The sequence below is a fragment of the Chelonia mydas genome, chromosome 3 (assembly GCF_015237465.2).
Source record: "Chelonia mydas isolate rCheMyd1 chromosome 3, rCheMyd1.pri.v2, whole genome shotgun sequence".
NCBI classification, from domain to species: Eukaryota; Metazoa; Chordata; order Testudines; family Cheloniidae; genus Chelonia; species Chelonia mydas.
The window spans coordinates 13905606-13930354 of NC_057851.1; the positions used below are offsets into that span (position 1 = coordinate 13905606).

At 42.7% G+C, this 24749-nt stretch overlaps 1 protein-coding gene across 2 annotated transcripts in view; it reads left to right on the forward strand.

The window, feature by feature from the left end:
- The window catches only part of RUNX2 (RUNX family transcription factor 2), a 212034-nt gene extending 207694 nt beyond the window's left edge, over positions 1–4340 (forward strand). For both annotated transcript variants that reach the window (XM_037893904.2, XM_027824170.3), the window contains one exon: positions 1378–4340. Coding sequence is in view for 1 of the 2 variants with exons in the window: in XM_027824170.3 (XP_027679971.1) it covers positions 1378–1427 (50 nt within the window). In the remaining variant the exon portion in view is untranslated. The remainder of the gene's footprint in view (positions 1–1377) is intronic.
- Positions 4341–24749: the final 20409 nt, after the last annotated feature.

The window sequence follows — 24749 nt, forward strand, 5'->3', positions numbered from 1 at the left end:
ATGCCTCTAGGTCACTGGATCAAATCTAGCCCAAGTCAGTAGTGACCAAATTGTTTGGTGCTCTCATTTATCTGGTCCCTGCACAACACAGCAACCCACACTATAATTAGAATCCCTGGTTGAACATTCCAAAAAGAGCCCAGGGGCTGACTGGGCCATTAAGTTCTTCTTGCATTTCCTCCAGGTAAGGGTTGAGGACACTGGTGGTACGTTGTGTGGGAAGCCTGCAGTGCCTTACCTGTTCTATGGCTATATTATAGGGCCTGAGTGAAAGTAAATTGAAATGAATGGAATGACTCCCATTAATATCAATGGGACTTTGGATCAGGCTCTCAGCTGAAAAGCTGCCAAGTCTGCATCCTTCCACCAGCACTGAATTTACTATTTAAGAAAATATTCCCCCATTAGCACCAAAATAAATGTTAGTTGTGTTTTGATTTCAGCAGAAGGTTAAGCCTCAACTAAAAACAGGTTAATTACATCATTACCCAAACCCATCGAGCATGCATCTTCAAATTCATAAGGAAGTAGTCTGAATCACCACCCTTGGGTTCCCAAGAAGCAAGTCAAGTTACTTGACTCTGGAATGCGTAAACATTTAGTGGAAGAAATTGTGACTTCAGAGACAGAACAAACAAAGCAGCCTGTTTGTTTGTGTAACGGTCTCCTTGCAGGAGAACAACTAAGGAACATGGAAAGACTTGAGAGAGTCTTCCACGGTTCATGTTTGTTGCTATGATCCAAAGGATACAGACTCTCCTATTTATAGCTGAGAGACTAAAGGCAAAAAGGAACTCAGTGATGAGAAGACACAATCTACCACTGTCTTTATTTATTTATTTTGTTCTTTTGATAGAGTATCCTGCAAGGAAAATTAGTGATGCCTTCCAATTCAGCCCACCACCTCCACTAACCATTTCCCCCACCTCGGAATGATTGCACTTCAGCATGACAGGGACTATTATTTTAGTGTGTGCGCTCATGTATGTGCATACACTGCCTACCATAATGAGGCCTGAATCCCTGATTGGGGCTTCTACATTCCACTCGACCATACACTGTATTTGGGAAGATTACTGTTATTCTGTAGGATCCGTTATGAACAGCCTCATCATCAATGGACTTGTGCCCATTTACACCAGCCCTGGATCTGGCCCTTAGATCAGAGGGTGGCATTCCCAAAAGCGCTCAGCTTTGGTTGAACTCAGTGGGAGAAGAATTAGGCCCATGCTAAACACTTCTGAAAATGCCATCCCCAGCTCTTACATGTGTCAGACTTCTGAGGACACATTTGTAGGTGGACAATTTGGGGCTGGATGACATGTGAGGACATTTTAAGTACGCGCACTGTTTAAAAATAATGTTTTCTTTTCCTAGACAGAGGAACTGTGTTACAGAGGGCCTTCACCTTAACTAAGACTAACTGAAGAGTGACAGACACATTGAGTTTCCTGCAAAACATGCCTGGACATACCAACAGTACATGTATATTACACCCAGTGCAGTGCGCACTTCATTCCCAGATCTCCTGAGGGGTTTGTGCAGGAGCACATTTCCAAAGGGATGGAATTGTGTGAATGGCTCAGAATGAAGCCAAGGTGAGATAGAAGGATGCTGCAGTCTTAAGGGACCTCACTACCCAGACAAGCAAACAGCCTAACCAGATGACAAACCCAGAGGCAACTTCTAAAAAGCCAAGATAACTGCTAGAGAAGCCTGCCAAAGGGACAGATGGCACCAAGGGCCGATTTTACTAAAGTGAAGAAAACCCTAGCACAGTGTTCTTCAAAGAGTATCAGGGCACTGAAACTAAAATGTTTCTAATAAATAAGCAAGTTTATGATAAAAATCAAGAGAAGATATACAGAGAGTTCAATACGCCACCCTGATTTACATTCCATAGAACTCCACTGAAGTCAATGTAAGTCACGTCTGGATTTGGTCCGGAAAGACACTCTACATCCACCCTTTGTTACACTGATGGATATAATTTGGAGGCAAGAGACTCACTATTGCTCTGCACCTTGTGCAGCCCTTTACCCCCATGCAAAGCTGGTGAAAAACGCTATCAAAACAGAATGGCCAGGTTAAACTCTTTGCTGGAGTAAGGGGGCATAGCTGCATTGATGTCAATGGAGTTGTGTCATTTACATCAGAAGAGAATTCAGCCCATACTGTTGTGCTCCAACCTTGCACTGAAATCAATGACTACATGGAGCAATGATGAATCTAGCCCAAAGGGTGTTACATATATGCTTGCAGATTCTTCTGTGGCAACCACTGTTTTCATTAAATTGAAGGGGGGGGGGGCGGGTAAGTATGGGCCATATGTTTTAATGAGAACGTGCAAATTTGTCCATCACACACACACACAGGTACTGTGCGTCTAAATCTCCATGTTACACAGCAGCGATAGACAAATAACATAACTGATTAAAATCATTTAAAAAAAAAACAGTGTAACCTACATAGTGACAACTACATAGGAAGAGTGTTTACTTTGTTATTATTTATCAAAAGTACTTATATGCCCTGCCGTTACTATAGTATCCGAGCACCTTATAATCTTTAAAGTATTTATTCTTTCAACACCCCTGCAAGGTAAGGTGCTGTTGTTATATTCCCGTTTTACTGATGAGGACCTGAGGCTCAGCAAGACTAAGGGCCAGATTTTTAAAGTATTTAGGCACCTAACTTCCTTTGAAATCAATGGGAGTTAGGTGCCTATGTACTTCTAAAGATTTGGCTCTAAGAGACTTGCTTGGGTCACACAGGAAGCTTATGGTGGCGCAGGGTAGTGAGCAGAGATCTCCCATGTCCAAGGCTAACACCCTGATCACCAGACCTTCCTTTCTCAAGTTAGTTAGTATGATTATTAATTAGTATATTTGTTAAGCAACATCAGTGTGCTTAGTGCTATTTAAAATGTAGCAAGAGATCTGCCCTAATTCTGCCCTACACCAGTGTCAGTCAGGAGCAACTCCTCTGAAGTCAAGAACTGCCTGTTTTCCCCCCAACTGCGAAACCCTGCAACAGTTCCAAAGGTAGAGGATTTTTTTTTTTTGCTCAGGGCCTGATTCTCCTAGTGAGAGGAAAGTCAGTCCCTCTACTGGTTGCAAATCTGGTGCACGCAGCCTAAATGTATCTGGAAAGTGATCATGTTTAGCAGCACCCATCCATTCCTGCCTGGCCTCACCATACTCCAAGCTAAAAAAAATCCAGCAATTAAAATCCTTTTTCTCCCGCAAAACTAGCCACCCCGCTTTGCTGCTCATGAACGGCTTGCTGAGCTAGCTATAATTTGGAAAATTAATTGACTCAGAGCCTGCTGCAGAAGCAGCCTCAAATACAGAACACCCAAGACGCAGCAGCAGCAAGGTCAGAGGAGGTGGGAAATTTTGCAACAAATGTAGCGAGCAAGCAGCACAGCAGAATATGGGCAGCAGTGAGGAAACATAAAAAGGAAAGCATTCAGATCAGATACAGCAAGGGGAGGCGAGTCAGAGACCTCAGGAGAACTGGGAGAAGGGGAGGCAGGCTGGATATGTCTTTAACTGGGAATGCTTCTGGCTCATCAAGGGACAGATGTGCCTGGAGATGCCCCTTTTCTCTCTCCGGGCATGCAAAGAGCACATCAAAGATTATCTTTGTGAATCCAGTGAGCAAATTCACAGCATCCTTGTCCCATAAAGAAATCTTAAATTATGTAGCGCGTTCACAGACATGCCATCTGTTTGGGAATAAGCCCCTTGGCAATCATTCTGGCCATAAAAAGGAACAACAGTTAGGTATCTGTCATCACCATTTTTCTCCTGTGGCTTCAGTAATTTTATTTACCACCAAGCAGTCTCTCCAAATAAAATCAGTTCCCTTATTTTCGGTTATTATTTGTTACGGACAGAACACCCTGAGTGTATACGATCCTTTACAAACATAAGGAAGACAGTCCCTGCCCCTAATTTCTTAGGGCCTGAGTGTGTGTGGCAGCCGGCAAGTCACTCTGCTTCTCCGTGCCTGTCAATTGGGGCTAACGAAGCTAAACTGACCTACCTGCTCAAGGTGTATGTGTGTGATAATTAGATAATGTTTGCGAAGCCGTCTAAAAGTGCTATTCATTATTATCCCAGGATGTCAGGAAAAGTAGCATCAGGCAAAAAGAGAATAAACAACAATATCCTATTATGTTGGTTTAATCTGAATTGCAGTCGTTTTTGCTTTCAGCCCTTGCTGAAGCAGATACCCTGCCTGCTGCAAAACTGATATGCTATGTACGGGTGCAGTTGTCCAGGATGCAGATTGGGAAAGAGCTATTTGCCACAATAAAATAAATTTGATTCCAATATATTTGCAACATTGTATGTATTTGGTGGCTTTTCTATGGCCTTGAAATGTCCATCAGTTTAGCCTCACTACACTGGTGCATGGTAGATTTCATTATCCCCATTTCACAGAAGGGAAACTGAGGCACCGAGCAGTGAAGTGATTTGCCCAAAGTCTCACACTGGGATTTTGTGGCAGGGCTAGGGTCTGAGCCCAGACCAGTGTTTTAACCACAAAGCCACCCTTGATGATACTATTAAGAAGACTTAGCAATGATGTAGCACTTTCATGTCTAGCTCTCAAAGCACATCACAAAGGAGGGTAGGTATCCTCCTCCCCATTTTAGAGACGGGGAAACTGATGCCTGGGAAGATTAAGGAACTTGCCCTGAGAATAAAGGTCCATGTGTGAAGCAGCTGTTGTTGTGCAGGGATGCTGGGAGGCAGCTGTCTAAAGGCAGCCAGAGCCTGCTCCTCTACCTCAGCCAGTGAGCAAGGGGGCAGCCAGGGCTAGTCAGCCAGCTAGGGGCTGCCAGCCCAGCCAGGTCCCACTTCCTGCCCAGGGCAAGCAGCAGCCCATGCCGTGTGGCACCAACCCAACCACAGGCCCCTACTCACTGCCTAGGACAAGGAGCAACCAAGGGCAGAATCCATAGAGCCACCAGAGTTACCTGGACACCCACCCAGGGAGTCTGTCAGAAGCACAGCAATTCCTGTGTTCATAAAGTTCATTCCCTGCTGGAGGGAGCCTTCCCAGGCTTAATTTCAAGTAATCAGGACACTTGCTATCATTTAAATTGGGCAAATAAATTAAATTAATCAAATATGCAAATTAGGGCATTCAAGCACCAGATTTCTAAAACTTTACAGACCAAGGCCACGCAGCAAGCCAGTGGCAGAGAAATACAATCCAGATTTCCAGCGTCTAGCGTCTATTCACTAAGCCATGCTGCTGTTTGGTTGCAGTAATGAATAGCAGAGCTGGGGGGGGGGGTACTGCTTGTTTCCTGCAAGAGACTTATTTAAAAAAAACAACACCAGCCTCCTGTCTACTCCTGTTCTCTCTACAGCATCCGCACTAAATAAGATTCCTGACTCCTTGCACCTTGCAAGGTTGCTTCAGTGTATTTCCACAATCACTTTGCACTAGGTGTCCTTGTGTACATCTAAATTTTAAAGCAATTACTGTCAAGAAAATAAATCTGTCTACTCAGTTTTTCCTGACTGTCACATCGACAATAATTATGGCAGATAATGGGCTAATGAATGGGCCCATATGCCCGAACAAATAGCCACTTATACTTTCAGAAAGCTCTTCCTCTTGTGTTTCTCCTCTTGCTTTCCTCATAAGCAGTCGATGCTCAAAGCCTTTATGAAATTCAAGCCCAGTTTCACATTTCATTGAAAAACTTTTAAGAAAAGCCATTTTTCATACTCAAGACTTTTTCAAATCTCTTCTAACCAGTTACATTCTGCATTGTATCTTCTGGATCTGGCCACTGTCCAACGACAATCCTTAAAATCCCTTTACAGTTTTAAAGGAAAATACAAGCCCTCATTTACCACTGGATTCAGCCTGAAAATAAAAGCTTAATGCCTTGACAGGCCTGGATATTTTTTTGCGTTCTAAGTCTGATTTATGGTAGTAGCCAGCAAACCAGGCTGGTGAAATATTTGCTGCTGCTCGCAGGGATCTGGAAAAATGAAGTGTGAAGTTCTGAAGAGAGCAGGCAACAGTTCTCCAGTCACTAAACACTTCCAACAAGTTGGCAGTGGAACAGAGCTGTGGTCTGAAAGATGAACCTCAAAGGACTAGGGGGTGGAGAGAGAGCAGTACTGTGCACAGTGTCAAAATACTGCTGCAGCTTAAAGCTTTCCATACATTCATTACATCGGGCGGGGAAAGAGAAACATTTGTTTCATTATTTATTTATTCTCTCTCTTTTTCCCCCTGTGCAGTTCCCCCTGCAGGGGTTTCACCCAAGTAGGAAAAAATTAAAACCAACAACAGGAACATAGGAAGTCGCTTAAACCTACCATAAAAATGCTCAGATTGAAAAATACGATCCGAACCGGGGAAAGCGTTGCGTTTGCTGCAAGGCTGATTAGTCTCTGTAGCCTTTCGAAGGGCCAAGGCCCTGAAATCTGTGGGCGTGGGAGCTGTGATTTTCATTCCCATGAAAAGGGAATTTCCTAGAGGTAAAAGGGAGGTGGGGATTTTTCAGAGTGTTCTTGGAATGAGTCATCCTGAATACATTTGCCAGGTAAAACATGTGGCTGCTTCAACTGTCTTTGAAGAAAATTAATATTCATCTATATTATATATAGCATAAAGTGGCTTGACTTTGTGGAAATGCCATAATCTCACTGAGGTCTGGCCTTCCTCCAATTACCCACTAAATTCAAAAGCAGCATTGCACGCTCCGCAGCTGTGTCACCAGGATGGACAAAAACACACATCGTGCTCTCAAACTCTGTCAGCGTGCAAAGGGGTGCACGCCTCGACCCTACCTGCGTCGCTCATGGGGCCATCCCAGATATTTGTGGATTCATCAGATTGAGCCAGATCTGGGAACTTCACTCTACGATGCCTGGTATGATGCTATCAACCGTGGTTACTCAGACTGGCACAATGATTCTCAGTAGATTGTGTGTGTTTGTCTATTAGAGGGTGGGGGAGAGAGAGAGAGAGAATTCAGAATTAAGGGACCATATGCTGCTTCTGGGCACAAAGCCATGCCCTACCACTCAACCTCCATAATGTGGCTGGACACTGGTGAGGTCAATGGGGTGGGGGAGGGATGGGAAGTAGGGAAGAATCTTTCCTATGATGCAGAGAGAACAATATGGGGCTGCTCCAAGGAAGCTACTTCTACCTTACAGCATTAGTGGCCTCCAAGATGTACCACAATCCCTCTGCAGGTGAAAGCACAGAGAGATTGAACAACTAGCCTAAAGTCAGTGGCAGAACTGGGAATTGAACCCAGGTGTCCAGTATCTCAGCCCTGTGCTTTAACTAGACTATCAAACTTAACATAAGAGCAGCCATACTGGGTCAGACCAAAGGTCCATCTAGCCCAGTAGCCTGTCTTCAGACAATGGCCAGTGCCAGGTACCCCAGAGGGAATGAATAGAACAGGTAATCATGAAGTGATCCATCCCCGGTCACCCATTCCCAGCTTCTGGCAAACAGAGGCCTTCGCTAATAGCCATTGATGGACCTATCGTCCATGAACTTATCTAGTTCTTTTCTGACCCCTGTTATAGTCTTGGCCTTCACAACATCCTTTGGCAAGGAGTTCCACAGGTTGACTGTTCATTGTGTGAAAAAATATTTACTTGTGTTTGTTTTAAACTTGCTGCCTATTCATTTCATTTGGTGACCCCTAGTTCTTGTGTTATGAGAACGAGTAAATAACACTTCCTCATTTACTTTCTCCACACTTGTCATGATTTTATAAACCTCTATCATATCCCCCCTTAATTGTTTCTTTTCCAAGCTGAAAATTCCCAGTCTTATTAACGTCTCCTCATACGGAAGCCATTCCATACCCCTAATAATTTTTGTTGCCCTTTTCTGAATCTTTTCCAAATCCAATATATCTTTTTTTAGATGGGGCGACCACATCTGCATGCAGTATTCAAGATGTGGGCATACCATGGATTTATATAGAGGCAATATGGTATTTTCTGTCTTATTATCTATCCCTTTCTTAATGATTCCCAACATTCTGTTAGCTTTTTTGACTGTTGCTGCACATTGAGTTGATGTTTTCAGAGAACTATCTACAATGACTCCAAGATTTCTTTCTTGAGTGGTAACAGCTAATTTAGACCCCATCATTTTATATGTATAGTTGGGATTATGTTTTCCAATGTGCATTACTTTGCATTTATCAACACTGAATTTCATCTGTCATTTTGTTGCCCAGTCACCCAGTTTTGTGAGATCCCTTTGTAGCTGTTTGCAGTCTGCCTGGAACTTAACTATCTTGAGTAGTTTTGTATCATCTGCAAATTTTGTCACCTGTTTACCCCTTTTTCCAGATCATTTATGAATATGTTGAATAGGACTGGTCCCGGTACAGACCCCTGGGGACACCACTATTTACCTCTCACCATTCTGAAAACTGATAAGAACAAGAATCCTAGATAAGAACAAGCAATTTCATAGCACTTTTCATCCACAGCTCTTCTCTATCCCAACCTAGTCTCAGACTGCTGCTTCCTGATGCAGGTCCCAAGGAGCTGGCCTCTGCCCTTTGCAGATGCACACCCTAGGGCAGCCTAAATCCTGCCCCCCATGCACAGCGGAACAGCACTGGTTCTGCTGGCACAGGGCCTACGGAAGACAGAATGGAATTCACCGATTAGTTGCACTGGTATAAATCCAAGCAACGCCACTGACTTCAGTGGAGTTACTTAAGGTTTACAACCATAAATGAAAGAAGAATTTGTTCCAGCATATATAGAAATAATGAGGTTTTCTTTAAGCAAAAAACACACTAAAATTTTGCTTTTGATTCAGTGTTTAAAGCTGTCAAAGGTCAGAAGCTGAAATGATGCAACAAAGTTTTTGTTTTGTTTAAACACAGGCTTTTGGTTTTGGAGGAGCAACTGCATGTTCCAATTCTATTTAAAGTTTTGAAGTGTTCCGTTTCTTCAGGACAACAAAACAAACCGAGCTGGGGGCGCTGTCTGAACAAGAGCATGGAGCCTTGTAACTGGAACAGATGAATCTTCTTTGTTACGCAACAGCTTAAGAATCCTCTTTAACAGTAGAAGCATTTACGGGACATGCTCTCGCACAAACTCACACATCTCACAATCACACAGCCTCAAACCACATCGTCTGTCACACATGCACACGCTATGCCACCCACTCTCATAAACAAGATACATGCAAATACTTCTCACCATGCTCACACAAACTGAAACCCATATTCTGTACTATACACCCACACAAACAGACAAACATATGCACACTCAGTTACACACACACACACACACACCCCTTTAGTTACTGTTCTGCCAGCATCCCCGGCATCGCAAGTACGAAAAATAAGTTGAACCACTTTCAGATCTGAAGGGCTATTCTCACCCAGAGACAATGGACCAAATAAGAGGGAGCAGCACCCACTTATACCAGAGCAATATTGGGTCCTTTGTCTGTATTTTGGAGAGAGACCAGCAAAGCATTAGATGGACCCTCACCCAGCAAAAGATAATATCTTCTAGTCACTGGTATGGTACATACTGCTTGTCTCAGAGTTGTCAGTGGGATACGGAGCCTTTTTTACCCCCACGTCACCAGCTCAAATGTGACTCAGGTTGGTGGTTAGCAGAAGTCGTTACTATCTGATTATTACTGTTCAGTGGTTTCTGTGAAATGAGATGGGTTTTCAGTTGCTAGCGAACAGGTGTCTGCATCACAATGGGCATCCTTATGAATAGTCTCCCCGAAGAAGCAAGGAGTGAGACATGTGGGTGGGTGAAGCCACGCTATAAAACACAGAAATCACCTTGCAGGGCAGAGTGGAGGCATTTGCTCAGGGCAGTGGGGGTGAAGCCGCTATAGAATCATAGGACTGGAAGGGACCTTGAGGGGCCATCTAGTCAGTCCCCTGCACTGATGGCAGGGCTAAGTATTATCTAGACCATCCCTGACAGGTGTTTGTCTAACCTGCTCTTAAAAATCTCCAATGATGGAGATTCCACAACCTCCCTGGGCAATTTATTCTAGTGCTTAACCACCCTGACAGTTAGGAAGTTTTTCCTAATGTCCAACCTAAACCTCCCTTGCTGCAATTTAAGCCCATTGCTTCTTGTCCTATCCGCAGAGGTTAGGACAAGAAGCCTAGGAGCTGAGGGAGAGAGGGAGGCGCAGAGCCAGGTAGGGAGCCTGCCAGCCCTGCCAACCACCCCCCAGCACCAGCAGGGGTCCCTGGTCATGCGGTGGTGCCACCCCCCCAGCACCAATGGGGGTCCCAGGCCAAGCACCAAAGCTCACCCCCCCAGCACCAGTGGGGGTCCTGGGCTGCCACCCCAACCACATGTGGCATCCCCTGGGCTGCCCCCCAAAGCACATGTGGCACCCCTGCCCCCCCAAGATTTAGTCAGGGGTATATAGTACAAGTCACGGACAGGTCACAGGCCATGAATTTTTGTTTACTGCCCGTGACCTGTCCATGACTTTTAGTAAAAATATCAGTGACTAAAACATAGCCTTAACGATGACCCCCAGATCCTTTTCTCCAGTACTCCTTCCTAGGCAGCCATTTCCCATTTTGTATGTGTGCAACTGATTGTTCCTTCCTAAGTGGAATACTTTGCATTTGTCCTTATTGAATTTCATCCTATTTACTTCAGACCATTTCTCCAATTTGTCCAGATCATTTTGAATTTTAATCCTATCCTCCAAAGCATTTGTAACCTATCCCAGCTTGGTATTGTCTGCAATCTTTATAAGTATACTCTCTATGCCATTATCAAATCATTGATGAAGATATTGAACAGAACCAGACCCAGGACCCCGATTCCTGCATGACCTCACTTGATATGCCTTTCCAGCTTGACTGTGAACCACTGATAACTACTCTCTGGGAACAGTTTTCCAACCAGTTATGCATCCGCCTTACCATAGCTCCATCTAGGTTGTATTTCCCTAGTTTGTTTATGAGAAGGTCATGCGAGACAGTATCAAAAGCCTTACTAAAGTCAAGATATACCACATCTACCGCTTCACCCCCATCCACAAGGCTTGTTACCCTGTCAAAGAAAGCTGTTGGTTTGACATGATTTGTTCTTGACAAATTGATGCTGACTGTTACTTATCACCTTATTATCTTCTAGTTGTCTGTAAAATGGTTACTTGATTATTTGCTGCATTATCTTTCCGGGTACTGAAGTTAAGCTGACTGGTCTGTAATTCCCCAGGTTGTCCGTATTCTCCTTTTTATAGATTGGCACCATATTTGCCTTTTCCCAGTCTTCTGGAATCTCTCCCATCTTCCTTGACTTTTTGAAGATAATCGCTAATGGCTCAGATATCTCCTCAGTCAGCTCTTGCATATTCTAGCATGTATTTCATCACACCCTGGTGACTTGAAGATATCTAACTTGTCTAAGTAATTTTGAACTTCTTGGTTTTCTATTTTAGCCTCTGATCGTACCTCATTTTCACTTAGATGTTGCCCATGTTGAGCCTGTTCTGCACAAAAGGGATTTAGTCTTCCTATGCTGTCAACATAATTTTTCACGAGCCCTAAACTTAAAAGAGAACCACCTTTTATTTGTTATACACCACAGGCCAGATGCTCTCCAGGCAGGATCTGACTAATAGCCCAGCTGCGATTAGCCCTAGTGTAGGCGAGTCCCTGTGGGCATAGAGAGCCATCACAGCCAGCTCCTACACCTTCTGCCTCTCAGCTCAAGAACGAGGCATGTCAGGGCCAGGAGAGTTGGTGAAGAGGAGTGGCTGGAAAACAATGCACTCTGGCTCTCCCCAGTTGGCAGACAATCCATGGGGATCTGCTGCCAGCTGCTGCAAGACAGAGCAATCCCAAGGCTGCTCTTTGCCCATCCAATTCAAAACTGCCATCTTGGTTTTAAAACCTCTCCTAGGACTCGCTCCACCCTTTGTCTCTGACCTTCTATCCCCCTACCTGTATTTCACCCCTCTCATCCACTTTGCTGCTTCAGCCTGGGCTTCCTCTCTTTGATCCAGTTCCCTGTGATGCCCCACAAAGGGAGAGTTCCAGTAACCCTTACAGTTGGGCTGCCCCATTTACCCTCTCTCCAACTCACCAAGTCACTTTTTTTCTTCAAAACTTGCCTTACAATCTTCTTGTTTGCTTTAACCTCTGACTCTATACACACTTTTTATACACTTTTTATTCTTCCATTACTGTCACACCCTCCTGTCTCATCTCTCTGTACCTAGTTTGTGAGAATTCTTGTCTCTGTTACACTGCCTTTGGCTTGCCAATAATTTTTGACAGGTTTTTTTTTTTTACATCTCTCATCAGGACTTCAGTTTTACATTGTATGCCAAAGACAGTATTTCCTTCTGTGCAGCACCATGCACCCTAACAAGGGGAGAGGGTCAGTTCTGACCCAAAGGGACGATCACTACCTACTGAATCACGTGTGTTTTCTGTGAGCTCTCTCATCCCAGTAGTGACCAAGCGCTAGCCTGTTTTACTAGTGATATTTTATATGATTGTCTCCTAAAAACTGCATGGTTCTGAGCACTCTTTTGGTTACTAAACTCATAAGAACCAGCTGTCTATCTGACTCTTATGTTACATTCTAAGCTCTTTGGGTGGTTTACATGTGTGTGTACAGTCAGTGCCTACCTTAGCTGGGTCTAGATCCCTGATTAGGGTTTTTAGATGCTACTACTATACAAATAAATAATAATCCTCTCCATTCGGAATTTTTAAGAAGGCCAGTCCCTAACCCAGAATAAAGTCTACAAGAGTATGCAACTGTAACCTACACACCTCCTGGGTGTGGTGTTCTGTCCCATTTAGTGGCAGAGATCACTTAGAGAGCGAGAGAGAGATTAATGAGTTTGCTATGCAGCCTTAGCTAAAAGTCAGTTGGCTTTAGCTCATGCAGTAGAGGCTCATGCACTAAGCTCCAGAAGTCTCCAGTTCAATCCCATCTGCTGACGACCAAGGTCTGTTGGTGTTACACAATCACATTAATAAGAGCAGTACTGGGCCCATAATGAACACATGAAATTATTTGATCAGCACTGAAAAATACACTCAAATTGTACAATCCAGCAGTTTCAAGTAATCCACTTGTTTAAAGGGGATTAAAGATAGTAATAAAGAGCTCCACCCCAATGAGTGTATATTAACATAGCCTTATCTAACATATTCACTTAAAATTGCTGTGTATGGTACCACCACTAGGGAACGCTGTCTTCAGAGTCTCTCTGGTGCACAGCAGGTTTAAGAAGCAGATTGAAGACTGTTTCTTAGTCCTTTTAAGAGATGATTACCACCAAGTGCACATTCTCAGTGGCTCAAATCTATGCAGGACTTTGTGCTTATGAATTTGTGGCAATCACTGTATAGAACAAAATGCTAAATATTTACTGGTAAGCCAAGCCACAAGTATAAATATTTATACCAAGACACAGTAAAGAAAGTACCATAAAACTGATCCATTTTAAAGAATATATATGTTGAAATGACCATAACTGTTACAGAAGATGTGCTATTTCATGATTACGTTAGGTGCAAAGACGGCCGTATTTAGGTGTTTAATATACTGCTATCTGGCCTTTGCTGCTCCACTCATCAATCTGTCAGATGAATGGGTCCTAATTATACTTCTTGTAACATGGCAAACTACAGAGAATCACGCTCATGAGGGGAATAGATCTTGAAGATTTACTATGCTGTTGTTAATGATCCCACAGGGCTAGAAAATGGAAAAAGTATTCACAAGAGCAGAAAATGTTTATAAGGGGAATCTGTCTTCCTAATTATTCTACTGAATATATTCTATTGTACCAAGATAAGAGATGAGTAAGCAGTGGTTTATGTAAAACTATGTTCAAAACACCTTTGAGCTGGTAATTGAATACACCATGTACATATCCCTAAACAATCCAGAACCATGCTAAAATAAAATACTACTCTTTGTTTCTATAGTACAGCACTATAGAAACAATAATGTGCTGCACTTACATATAATACCAATCACTACTGCTTTATATTTAAATTGCACTGAACGTTGATGGGTAAGTATTAATACACCCTTTATTCGCATGAGTTAATGGAGCACAGAGCTGAAGTGACTTGGCCAGCGTTACACAGTGAGTTAGCATGAATGATTCAGGAATACAATCCAAGGCTCCTGATTCCTAGCCCGTGATCAAGCCACTAGTCCACAACCATGCTTAGACTGAAATCCTCAGATGGAAAGTACTACAAAAGGCATTACAAATATTGGCTCTGATTCAACAAGGTATTTGCGCATGTGCTCAGTCATACTGAAATCAATGGGACTACTCACATGCTTAATGCTAGGCATGTGCTTAAGTATATTACTGAACTGGGGCCATTAATTGGTTAATCCTCACAAAACCTACGTGAGAGGGACTTATTCCTGTTTTGTGCATTCATAAACTGAGGCACAGAGAGGATAAGTGACCTGGCCCACATCTCAATCACTTGGCCATGGTTGCTATCACTCCTATTCATTAGCCACAAGACCATCCTTCCCCTGTTCTTGTTTAATATATTGATTAGAGCTGGGTGAGTAGTGGATTTTGGTTCACTGGCAATCTAGCAAAAAATAAATAAATAATGTTTTGTGTCAAACCAAAAATTATATTTTTCAAAACTTTTGTCAAATAAAAAGTTGGAAAAAAAAATGGTTTCAGATCATACAACCCATCTGGTTGAACCTGAAATGAATCATTTTTAATTTTTTTTAATCATTTTTAATTTTAAAAAATTAAAATTAAAAAGACATTTCAAAACAAAAAGCCATTTCACATAAAAAAACATTTTGTTGCAAAAAATGTCAAAACAAAAGATTCTGATGTTTTCAGATTTTGTTGTGGTTGTGTTTTTTGTTCTGTAGACAAATAATTTGGTGAAATGTTTTGGTGTAGTCGCTGAATCTCCATTTTTCACTGAAAAGAAGTTTCAGCTGGAACATTTCACTCAGCTCTAATATTGATTGATATTCTGGACACATCGAAACTGTCTTTAGGATTACAATTTCACAGACCACAAAGTACAATAGATAGATAGCTACCCTGGTGATAGGCTGATAACAGAAAGAGAAATAGTGGAATATATGTATCACACATCAATGAAATGGAGACACCTTTGAAGTGGAATATGTTTGCTTTTTAGCAGGGCACAGCACGACTATGCAACATTGCTGTATTTAAACGAAAGTGCAGGTTGACTGTAGACAGACAGAATGTAGCCATTACCCAAATGGAACTTTAGCCAGGACATCAGGATGAATACCCCAGATCTTGGAAAAATTGCCATCAGACCTTTAACAACTACAAGGGCTTGGAACCTTGGTTTTACATTTCATTGTAAAGAGAGCACTAATAGCAGCAGAGTGCCCGCTCCAACTAAGAGTCGGGATATAGGTTCAATAAACTGTACACTCAGCAACAGTGATCTTTATTCCTGAGACTGGCAGACCTATTACTTATTCTATATACTAAGGTTATTTATTTATTTAGCACACATATGCCCATTGCAGACAAGTACAAAAGTCTCTGCCCCAAAGACCTTGCTATCTAAATACTTAACCATAATGTACACTGGGGAGTTGAATTTTTCATTGACCCGGACAAGTATCCAGCCAAATTGCTGTCTCTATAAAGCCAGATACTCAGCCAGATTCTCGGCTGATGTAAATCAAGATGGCTCCATTGGGCTTCTCCAGTTTATATCAACAGATGATCTGATGGCATAGTTCTATCTTTTCAAATAATTTAATCCATGTTTCACTTGGACTCATCATTTGATCAATATGCTGGGCTAGCCCATAAAATAGACTTCAGGATTACAAAATGTGATTTGTTGAATCTGTTTGTCAGTTTTATTTTGAATGAATACACTGCATATCTATCGATTTAATATGGTTTGCCTGCTATTCCCAGAAAGGCAAATGAATAAATAACATGTCCGATCCATACAGTGTAGGAAGAGTGTTATCACCTTCTCCAGAATCAATTCACCCGGGAGGATTTTAAAGTGTAGTATTGGTTGTTAAGTTCCTCTGAACATTTTAAATGAAATCTACAGTAAAACATCATTAATATGAAAACAAATGTAGAAACATATACTTAGATTTACCTAAGATGAATCTTTGGGGATCCATGACATCATGTTAGCTTTCACAGGTGTTTAAAGATAGAAGCATTTATCCAAAGTCAAATTCTGGTAACCTATGCTAGTGTCAATCTGAAATAACTCCATAGACTTCAGAAGAATTACTCCAAATTTACACCTCTGTAAACAAGAGTAGGCTTTGACCCCAGGCTTCACTTCTGCCTCATTGCTTTTGTACCCAGGGTAAGTGAACTTGCTAGATATAGGAGGGATTCTCTGTTAACCTGTAACTGGAATGACCGTTCTCTTCTGAGTGAAATTGTGTTAAAACTAATAGCTTGCAAGGGGCTGACTCAATGTCTATTTTAAGAACAAATAAATAGATAAATTCATGGAGGATAGGTCCATCAATGGCTATTAGCCAGGATGGGCCGGGATGGTGTCCCTAGTCTCTGTTTGCCAGAAGCAGGGAATGGGCAACAGGAGATAGATCACATGACTGTTACCTGTTTTGTTCATTCCCTCTGAAAGACCTGGCGTTGGCCACTGTCAGAAGACAAGATACTGGGCTAGATGGACTTTTGGTCTGACCCAGTATGGCTGTTTATATATTCTGATGTTCTTAGGACAGGGATGGGCTCGAGTCTGGGAACCTGGTGCTCCTAAATAGAGAGGTGTGAAAAAGTCACATTGAAAGAGAAATTGAATGGAACTGGAGAGGCAGTGTTGCCTCATGGATAAGGCACAGAAATGAGGCCTTGTCTACACAACAAGGTTGCACCAGCCTCTGGAGGAGCGGACTGACCAGTTGGTATGCCCCTCATGGCTGAGCATGGCATAGCAGAGCCTCTTTGTCTGGTACCCCCTGCTGACAGCTGCTCTGGCTCTACAATGGACTGCTTCTTTTCGTGTCTTAGCCCTCTGGCCAGGTCACTTCTAGTTCCCCCCTTCCACGGTAACAGAGTCCAAACAGCCTCATGCCAAGTCTTTGATCAGAGTCTAGACTCACCAGTCCTTCTCCCCTGGTCTCCAGGGTGTTTGCACCACCTTTCTCAGTGGGCCTGCAGGGGAATGCAGGCCCTCCCTCTCCTCTGAGTTTCAGCCCTGTGACACTGTAGTAGACAGGCAAGGTCTGTCTATTCAGATTCCTCACCCCGCTTCCTCCCTGGACTTCTTCCTACCTCAGGCCTTTCCCACATCCCCTTCTTGGGCACACGGTGTACCCATACTCTTCCCAGGCGTCACCACCTCTCCAAGTTCGCCCTTCTTTCCAGGCAGGGGCTCACCTGGCTCCTCTCTGATGTCCCCCAACAAATCCCAAATAAAAATATAAATTAAACCACTTTTGCCGTCTTACATTTCCCTTGTGCTTCATTCCTCAGTTGAATACTGCCCTGAACTTCCTACCCCGAAGGTCTGATGTGGTCCTTTCATTAAGGCTCACTGCCAGAGCTTGCAGAGGCTTCTCCAGGTCTCTCCTGGCCTCTTGCCAGAATTCTCTGCTCAGGAAAGCTTCCAAGGCCAACACTGCCCCTTCAGCCCCCTCCTCCTCCGAGCTTCCTCACTACACTAACCACAGCTCCTCCCCAACCTTCAGCTGGGCCTGGCCCACCCTTGAGGTGCAACCCACATGCCCTAATGGAGCTCTCCAGCTCCACTTATCTCTGTCAGTGACAGAGTATACATCCCACCCCACAGCCTTAACAGAAGGCATTGATTACCTGAACAGAAGGTAAATTGATTTAATTAAACCAATGTAAAGGATGTGCAGACATTTTTAAACTAGACTTATTTCAGTTAAACTTGATTAAGAATCAGTTTAAGCTAAACCAAAACAAGCTATTCTCAAACCAAAATAAAGGTGTCCGCTCGGGTTAGCCCTGGTTTACCATTTAGTTAAATTAAACCATAGATTTTATAGATTCCAAGGCCAGAAGGGACCATTGTGATCATCTAGTTTGACCTCCCGTATAAGAGATGTCACAGAACTTCCCCCAAATTATTCCATCACCAACATAGCTTCTGCACCTTGCAGAGGTGTTTTTTTTATGCCAACAAGTGAGCTCTTTCCCATCAGCATAGAGCCTCTTCACCACACACGCTCGCAGCGGCGCAGCTGTATCGATAAAACTGCACCGTTGCAGTGCCGTACGTATAAACGTGGCCTAAATCAGTTAAAACAGTGTAAAAACTGAAGACAAGCCCTAAATCTCCGTGCCTCACTTTCCCACCTGTAAAATGGGGATAATCACATTTCCCTTCTTCTCACGGGTGTTGTGAGGATAAACAGATTAAAGAATGAGAGCTTCTACCACACTACAGTGATAATAGGGCCCACATAAGTACAGTATATAGATAGAAAATTACATGAGCTCTGAAATTTATTTGCTTTTAGTTGTGCATCAGAAAAAGGGCTTATTTTGCCTGAAATTTTCCCCATTTTGTTTTTGTATGAAGATAGGCCACTTTTCCATTGAACATGAATCCATTTCTATGTGGAGACCATTCCCTACCAAACCAAACATGGCTTTGGAGCTCAGAATTCCGTGATCTGCTTTCACACATTTGCATGTTATTCATGCAGAGATAGACATTTTGTTAAGTTTCACGGGGGAAAAAAAGTTAAATTTGAGAGATGTCAAATATCCGCAAATGGCAAAAATTTGTGTGTAAAGTTTTTCCACTAGTTTCACTCTACTCTATGAGTTCTCATCTCAGTTCTCTCTGTGGCCTCAGGCAAATAATCTCTCAGCTCCTATTTCTCCATCTGTAAAGCAGAGACATTTTTTACTTTCTTTACAGGCATGCTACCAGCATTAATTAAAACCCTGAAATCTAGGAATCTATGTATTAGCCAATGTCCATAGATTGCTTTGGAGATGAAAAGTGCTTTTTATAACTAAGTATTATTATCCTGCAGGCCCTTTCCATTCAAAGCTCCTATTTCCCTCCGATGGTAGTTCCTCAGGCTAAACTATTCCAAAGCAAACTCAGAAATAAACCAGGCCCTTGGAAGCACAATTGCTATATTTTTATTGCCTTTAACTCCTGCCTGTTCTACTCATACAATTTCTTTCCCCTTTGCACTGCACCTTAATTTATGGCTGAACTTATTGAACAATCACTGATTCATGAGACGGGAATAAATCTTCCTCTGTAGCTGCTCAACTTTGCTAGTTTCGTTTACTTAATGCCTTCGCTTATTTTCAAAGATCAGCAAATATTCCAAGGAGGAATACTGGTGTCTAGTCAAGAAATACCTAGAAATGGATAGTGCTAGTGTCAACAGAGTGCTATGCTACTACCCTGGGAAAGCGTTTTGGCCAATGTAACTGTAACTGTATTGTTTTAGTAAGAAGATAAATTGCTGGCTGATGATAAAATATTATATGCGGGCTCATTTGCTTTATGTGCATTGTAAGCTGATACTCTATTAAAAAATGCAGCGTGTCTAGAATATGTGATCATGTGGGTGTTACAAAGATCTTCCGGCCACTTATTTGGGACAACTGCATCAGCAACATGGTCATCCCAGACTAATGGCAACAGAAGCATCGTAGAACCTCTCCCTGTTGCATATTTGGCTTATGCCACTGATTTTGTTTGTTTCATTAATCACCCTTTGAAGTACCAAAGGCTAACAGGTCCTGCAGCCCTTACTCACAAGAGTAGTCCTCCTCACTTACATACTTCTACTGAAGTCTGTGGGACTACTTCAGAATAAGGATTGCTGAAGGACTGCAGGATCAGACGCTTTATTATTGTGGAATGAATGTCATTGTGAACTAAAGGATTTCCAATTTAAAGTCAATATATAGTTTGAAGTTTATAACGTAGGTTTGGAAATACAGGAATGTGTGTGATGGCTTCTTGGTCACCATGTGATACAAGTGCATAGCCCAATCCTGCAGTCCTTACACACTGGATGGGTCCTTACTCACATGAGCAGTCACAATGAAACAATGGGACTCAGTGTAAGTAAGGGATTGCAGCTTCCTGTCCACAATGGAGGCAGTCAACTGCTGTTGAATATGGCCCTCACTAGTGTAGGGTTTTGGGACATTTCACTGTGTGATGCTCTTGTCTCTGTGGAGAAGGTGTTTGGCTCAAGGGAAGAATGGAAAATTCAGAGTGTTAGGATGTTGATGCAGAACAAGCACGGTACAATTATGGGAATCATCAGTTTGACAAAGCAGGGGATAATCTTCCAGGAGATCAGACTAGATCAGCCCTTCTGGCCTTAAAAATCCATTCATCTGGAGCCGACGCTACCAAAAGGAGGAAAGAGAACTGAAAGTTAAAGGGATGGACGCACAGGGAAGGTGAGCGCCACACCTCTAATCCATAAGATGGCATTCCAAAATTTTAGAGTTCGCAGGGTAGGTTGACTCATCTCTTGTGTTATCTGGTACTTCTCTGGAAATGGTCCCACCATTTCTATTTCTAGCAAATACCTTCTTTCACTGAGCCCTTCATCTACGTTTCACACAGCCCTTCATTTAATAGGAAGATTTTCCAAATGCAGCAGGCCAACATACACTGCCCACATCTCTCTCTCACAAGGACTCTTGCTTCCTCAATGTTGAATGGAAGTCATGTCCCAGAGGCCTAGGTCTCCAAAGCCATACCATGCTCTTCCTTCTACACCAGGAGGCTCCAACGGGGGGGATCACTCCAGCATCTTGAGCTTTGTTAGTCAAGGTTTAGTAAGTCAGGCCCTCAGGAGAGATTCACCTCAGTTTCAGTGCCACGGGAAATCCTGGCAGCAGGACACTGGCAGCAGAAAGTCTAGCAGAGGAGTTGGCTATGGCAGTGGGAAGAAGCCACAAGCTGTTCTCTGGCAAAGAGGTGACACAGAACAAAAAGCAGGTGGTGCTGTCTGTGAAGGATTTCTGGATGATTCAGGACATGGCCTCAGGAGCTTATATTGACCAATGGAGTTATGGCCATAAACTAAACTTGCTGTCTCCTGGCAGGGAGCCTGAGTGCAAGATAGTGGCAGTAACATGGTTACTCTTCACCCCCAGGACACTCGGGGCTCAGTTGCTGGGGTTGGGAGGGAATGTGTACTCTCCTGTGCCAACTTCAGTGAATCAGGCTCCTGATGTTTGCTGATTCACACCCTTCCTTATATTTCCTGGCAGTGAAAGAAGATGCAGACAGCTTTCTACACAAACAATCCAATTTCCCATTGTTGTAAGGCAGGTAGAGCAGGATATAATTGGCTGGGCTTAGAATCCTTTTCATTTTTGATGGAGGAGGGTGTGCCTGGTTTCTCCACTATCAACAAAGATGCAATTGTCAATCTAGTGTAGCATGTTTGTCCTGTCAGGATGTTTATGAGTGGGTCTCTAAGGGATGGAGAATATTTACGAATGTTGTCCCAACGTCGTAAGTTGTTAACTGTATTATTCACTACTGGAAATTGTTCCATCTGTTCTGAAATACCTGGTACTATTGTGCATTCTATCCTGTTCATGCAGCTGTCCCTTCCTCTTCATTAAATCTGCTACCTACCTCACATGATTTAATTTAAAAAGGGCTTATTTCACAGATTTCCTGGAAATCATAATAAAATTATGATTAAAGTGAAAACTGGGTCAAATGACAAAGGATGGATATAAACAAATAACACAAATAATTAGGGACAAAATTAGAAAGGCCAAGGCACAAAACGAGATTAAACTAGCTAGAGACTTAAATGGTAACAAGAAAATATTCTACAAATACATTAGAAACAAGAGGAAGACTAAGGACAGGTTAGGCTCATTACTCAATGAGGGGGAAAAAACAATAACAGAAAATGTGGAAATGTCAAAAGTGCTAAAAGCAGTTTTTCTTTCAGTTTTCAGCAAAATAGCTTTCTTTGACAGGGTAAGAGCCTTGTGGATAGAAGGGAAGCAATACATGTGGTATATCTTGACTTTAGTAAGGTTTTAGATACTGTCTCATATGACCCTCTCATAAACAAACCAGGGAAATACAACCTAGATGGAGCTACTATAAGGTGGGTGCATAACTGGTTGGAAGTTCCCAGAGAGTAGTCATGAGCAGTTCACAGTCATGCCGGAAGGGCATATGGGGACCCACGGGGATCAGTTCTGTGTCCAGTTCTGTTCAGTACGTTCATCAATGATTTAGATAATGGCATACAGACTACACTGATGATGTTTGTGGACAATACCAAGCTGGAAGGGGTTGCTAGTGCTTTGGAGGATAGGATGAAAATTCAAAATGATCTGGACAAACTGGAGAAATGGTCTGAAGTAAATAGGGTGAAATTCAATAAAGACAAATGCAGAGTACTCCACTTAGGAAGGAACAATCAGTTGCACACATACAAAATGGGAAATGACAGCCTAGGAAGGAGCACTGCGGAAAGGGATCTGGGGGTCATAGTGGATCACAAGCTAAATATGAGTCAACAGTGTAACACTGTTGCAAAAAAAAGAAAACATTATTCTGGGATGTTTTAGCAGGAGTGTTGTAAGCACAACACGAGAAGTAATTCTTCTGCTCTACTCCAGGAGTATTGTGTCCAGTTCTGTGTCCCACATTTCAGGAAAGATGTGAACAAACTGGAGAAAGTCCAGAGAAGAGCAAGAAAAATGATTAAAGGTCTAGAAAATATGACCTCTGAGGGAAGATTGAAAAAAAATGTGTTTGTTTAGTCTGGAAAAGAGAAGACAGAGGGGTCATGAAAACAGATTTCAAGTACATAAAAGGTTGTTACAAGGAGGAGGGAGAAAATTTGTTCTTTTTATCTCTGAGGGTAGGACAAGAAGCAATGGGCTTAAATTGCAGCAAGGAAGGTTTAGGTTGTCATTAGGAAAAACGTCCTGTCGGGGTAGTTAAGCGCTGAAATAAAGTGCCTAGGGAGACTGTGCAATTTCTGTCATTGGAGATTTTTAAGAGCAGGTTAGACAAACACTGTCAGGGATGGTCTAGATAACACTAGTCCTGCCATGAGTGCAGGGGTTTGGACTAAATGATCTCTCAAAGTCCCTTCCAGTCCTAGGATTCTGTGATTATTATCATTTGCACCAAACTTGCTCCTTTCAAAGAGCATCCCAAAGCACTTTACAAATATTCATTAATGAAACCTCAAGACCCCTGGGAGATTGGTATCAGAAAACACTTCCTTTTTGTTGGTGGCAAAACTGATGTTTGTGACACCTCAACTCTGGTCTGTTCAAAATGAGAAAAACAACTTGAGACACAGGAAATGCTTAGTCATTTCATCTTAGCCACCCCACCACAGTAAATTATCCTTCTGATGCAATTGAATACTAATCGTACGAACACCATCAGGTCTTTAAGGTCTTGCACTATTTTTTTTATCTTGTTTTGGGTCTCTATCACATGTTGTTTAGACCTCAACTGATTGAGAGGTGAGAGAACCACAGGGCAGTTCCCACCCAACATAGTCCTTGCAGTTTACAAGAATATAATAAAAACTATCTCAGTGAAAATACAGCATTTTCAGTTACTCTTCAAGCCTGCTACTCTATAAATGCCATTGGATTCAATAATTGTGTTAAAATTGGGTGGCCAAAATGTGGCTTGCAGGCAAAGGTCTTGATTCTGCTCAGTGCTGAGCAACTCCTGACTTCATTGGGAGTTAAGGGCAATCAGCACATCCAGGAGTTACTTAGCACCTTGCAGGATTGACCCCTGACTTGCAAACTGGTATCTGATGTCTCCACAGGATGCACCTCTATCTATCTAGGTTCTTATGTGGCCCTCATAACTGAAATATCACACTGATTCTGTGTTGATGATGATGGCGGCTGCAAAGTTTTGGCTCTCCTGTGCTAAGACTTTCATAGAACTCTCATACTTTGCTACTCTGGGCAAACATTTTGCTTGAATAAGTGAAGTGCACAGCTGAGGAATATTTATTTATCTACCTGAAGTACTTGCGGGGACAATGCTACCTCTCTGTCAAAACAACACCATCTTTTGAAAAGGTGTGTTAGAGTTGATTTCTCTCCTGAAATTTGGAGAATTATTTATTGAATAACTCTGGGTCACATCATTTCACATTGAAAAGGTTATCTATACAGCACCATATATTTCACCAGGAGCCACAGAAACCTTAACAGCTATTTGGGATTGGGGTGTGCACAAGGGGGGGCAAGCAGAGGCAGGCCCCCCCAATAATCGGCAAGGGCACAGAACTCCTCCTCAGCAGAGAGAGTGAGTGACTTCCTCCAGCCCTGGGGCTGTGGTGGGGGCACAGAGGATGCCCCTCCAAAAGCGGTCAAATTTAAATTCCTGTGCATGCCCCTGGTTGGGATTTTCAGAGTTTAGTAAAGGATTTAATCTCCCAACTCTTGTTAATTTCAGTGGAAGCCATGTGATTAAATCCCCTAGTCAGCTCTGAAAATTGTAACCAATTGTGAATACAGGCGAGTTGCATCATATGCGCATTTAACTTATGCGAATTCAGCTATATGCGCTTGGCAAAAAAAAAGAAAAATAAAGAAAAAAAAAGAAAAATAACAATTCCGCCCACCATTCCACTCAATGAGCATATGCCCCGGAGTGAGCATGCGATGGGAGACGTGAATCTGCTGTTCCCTCAGTCGGTCTCAGTTCC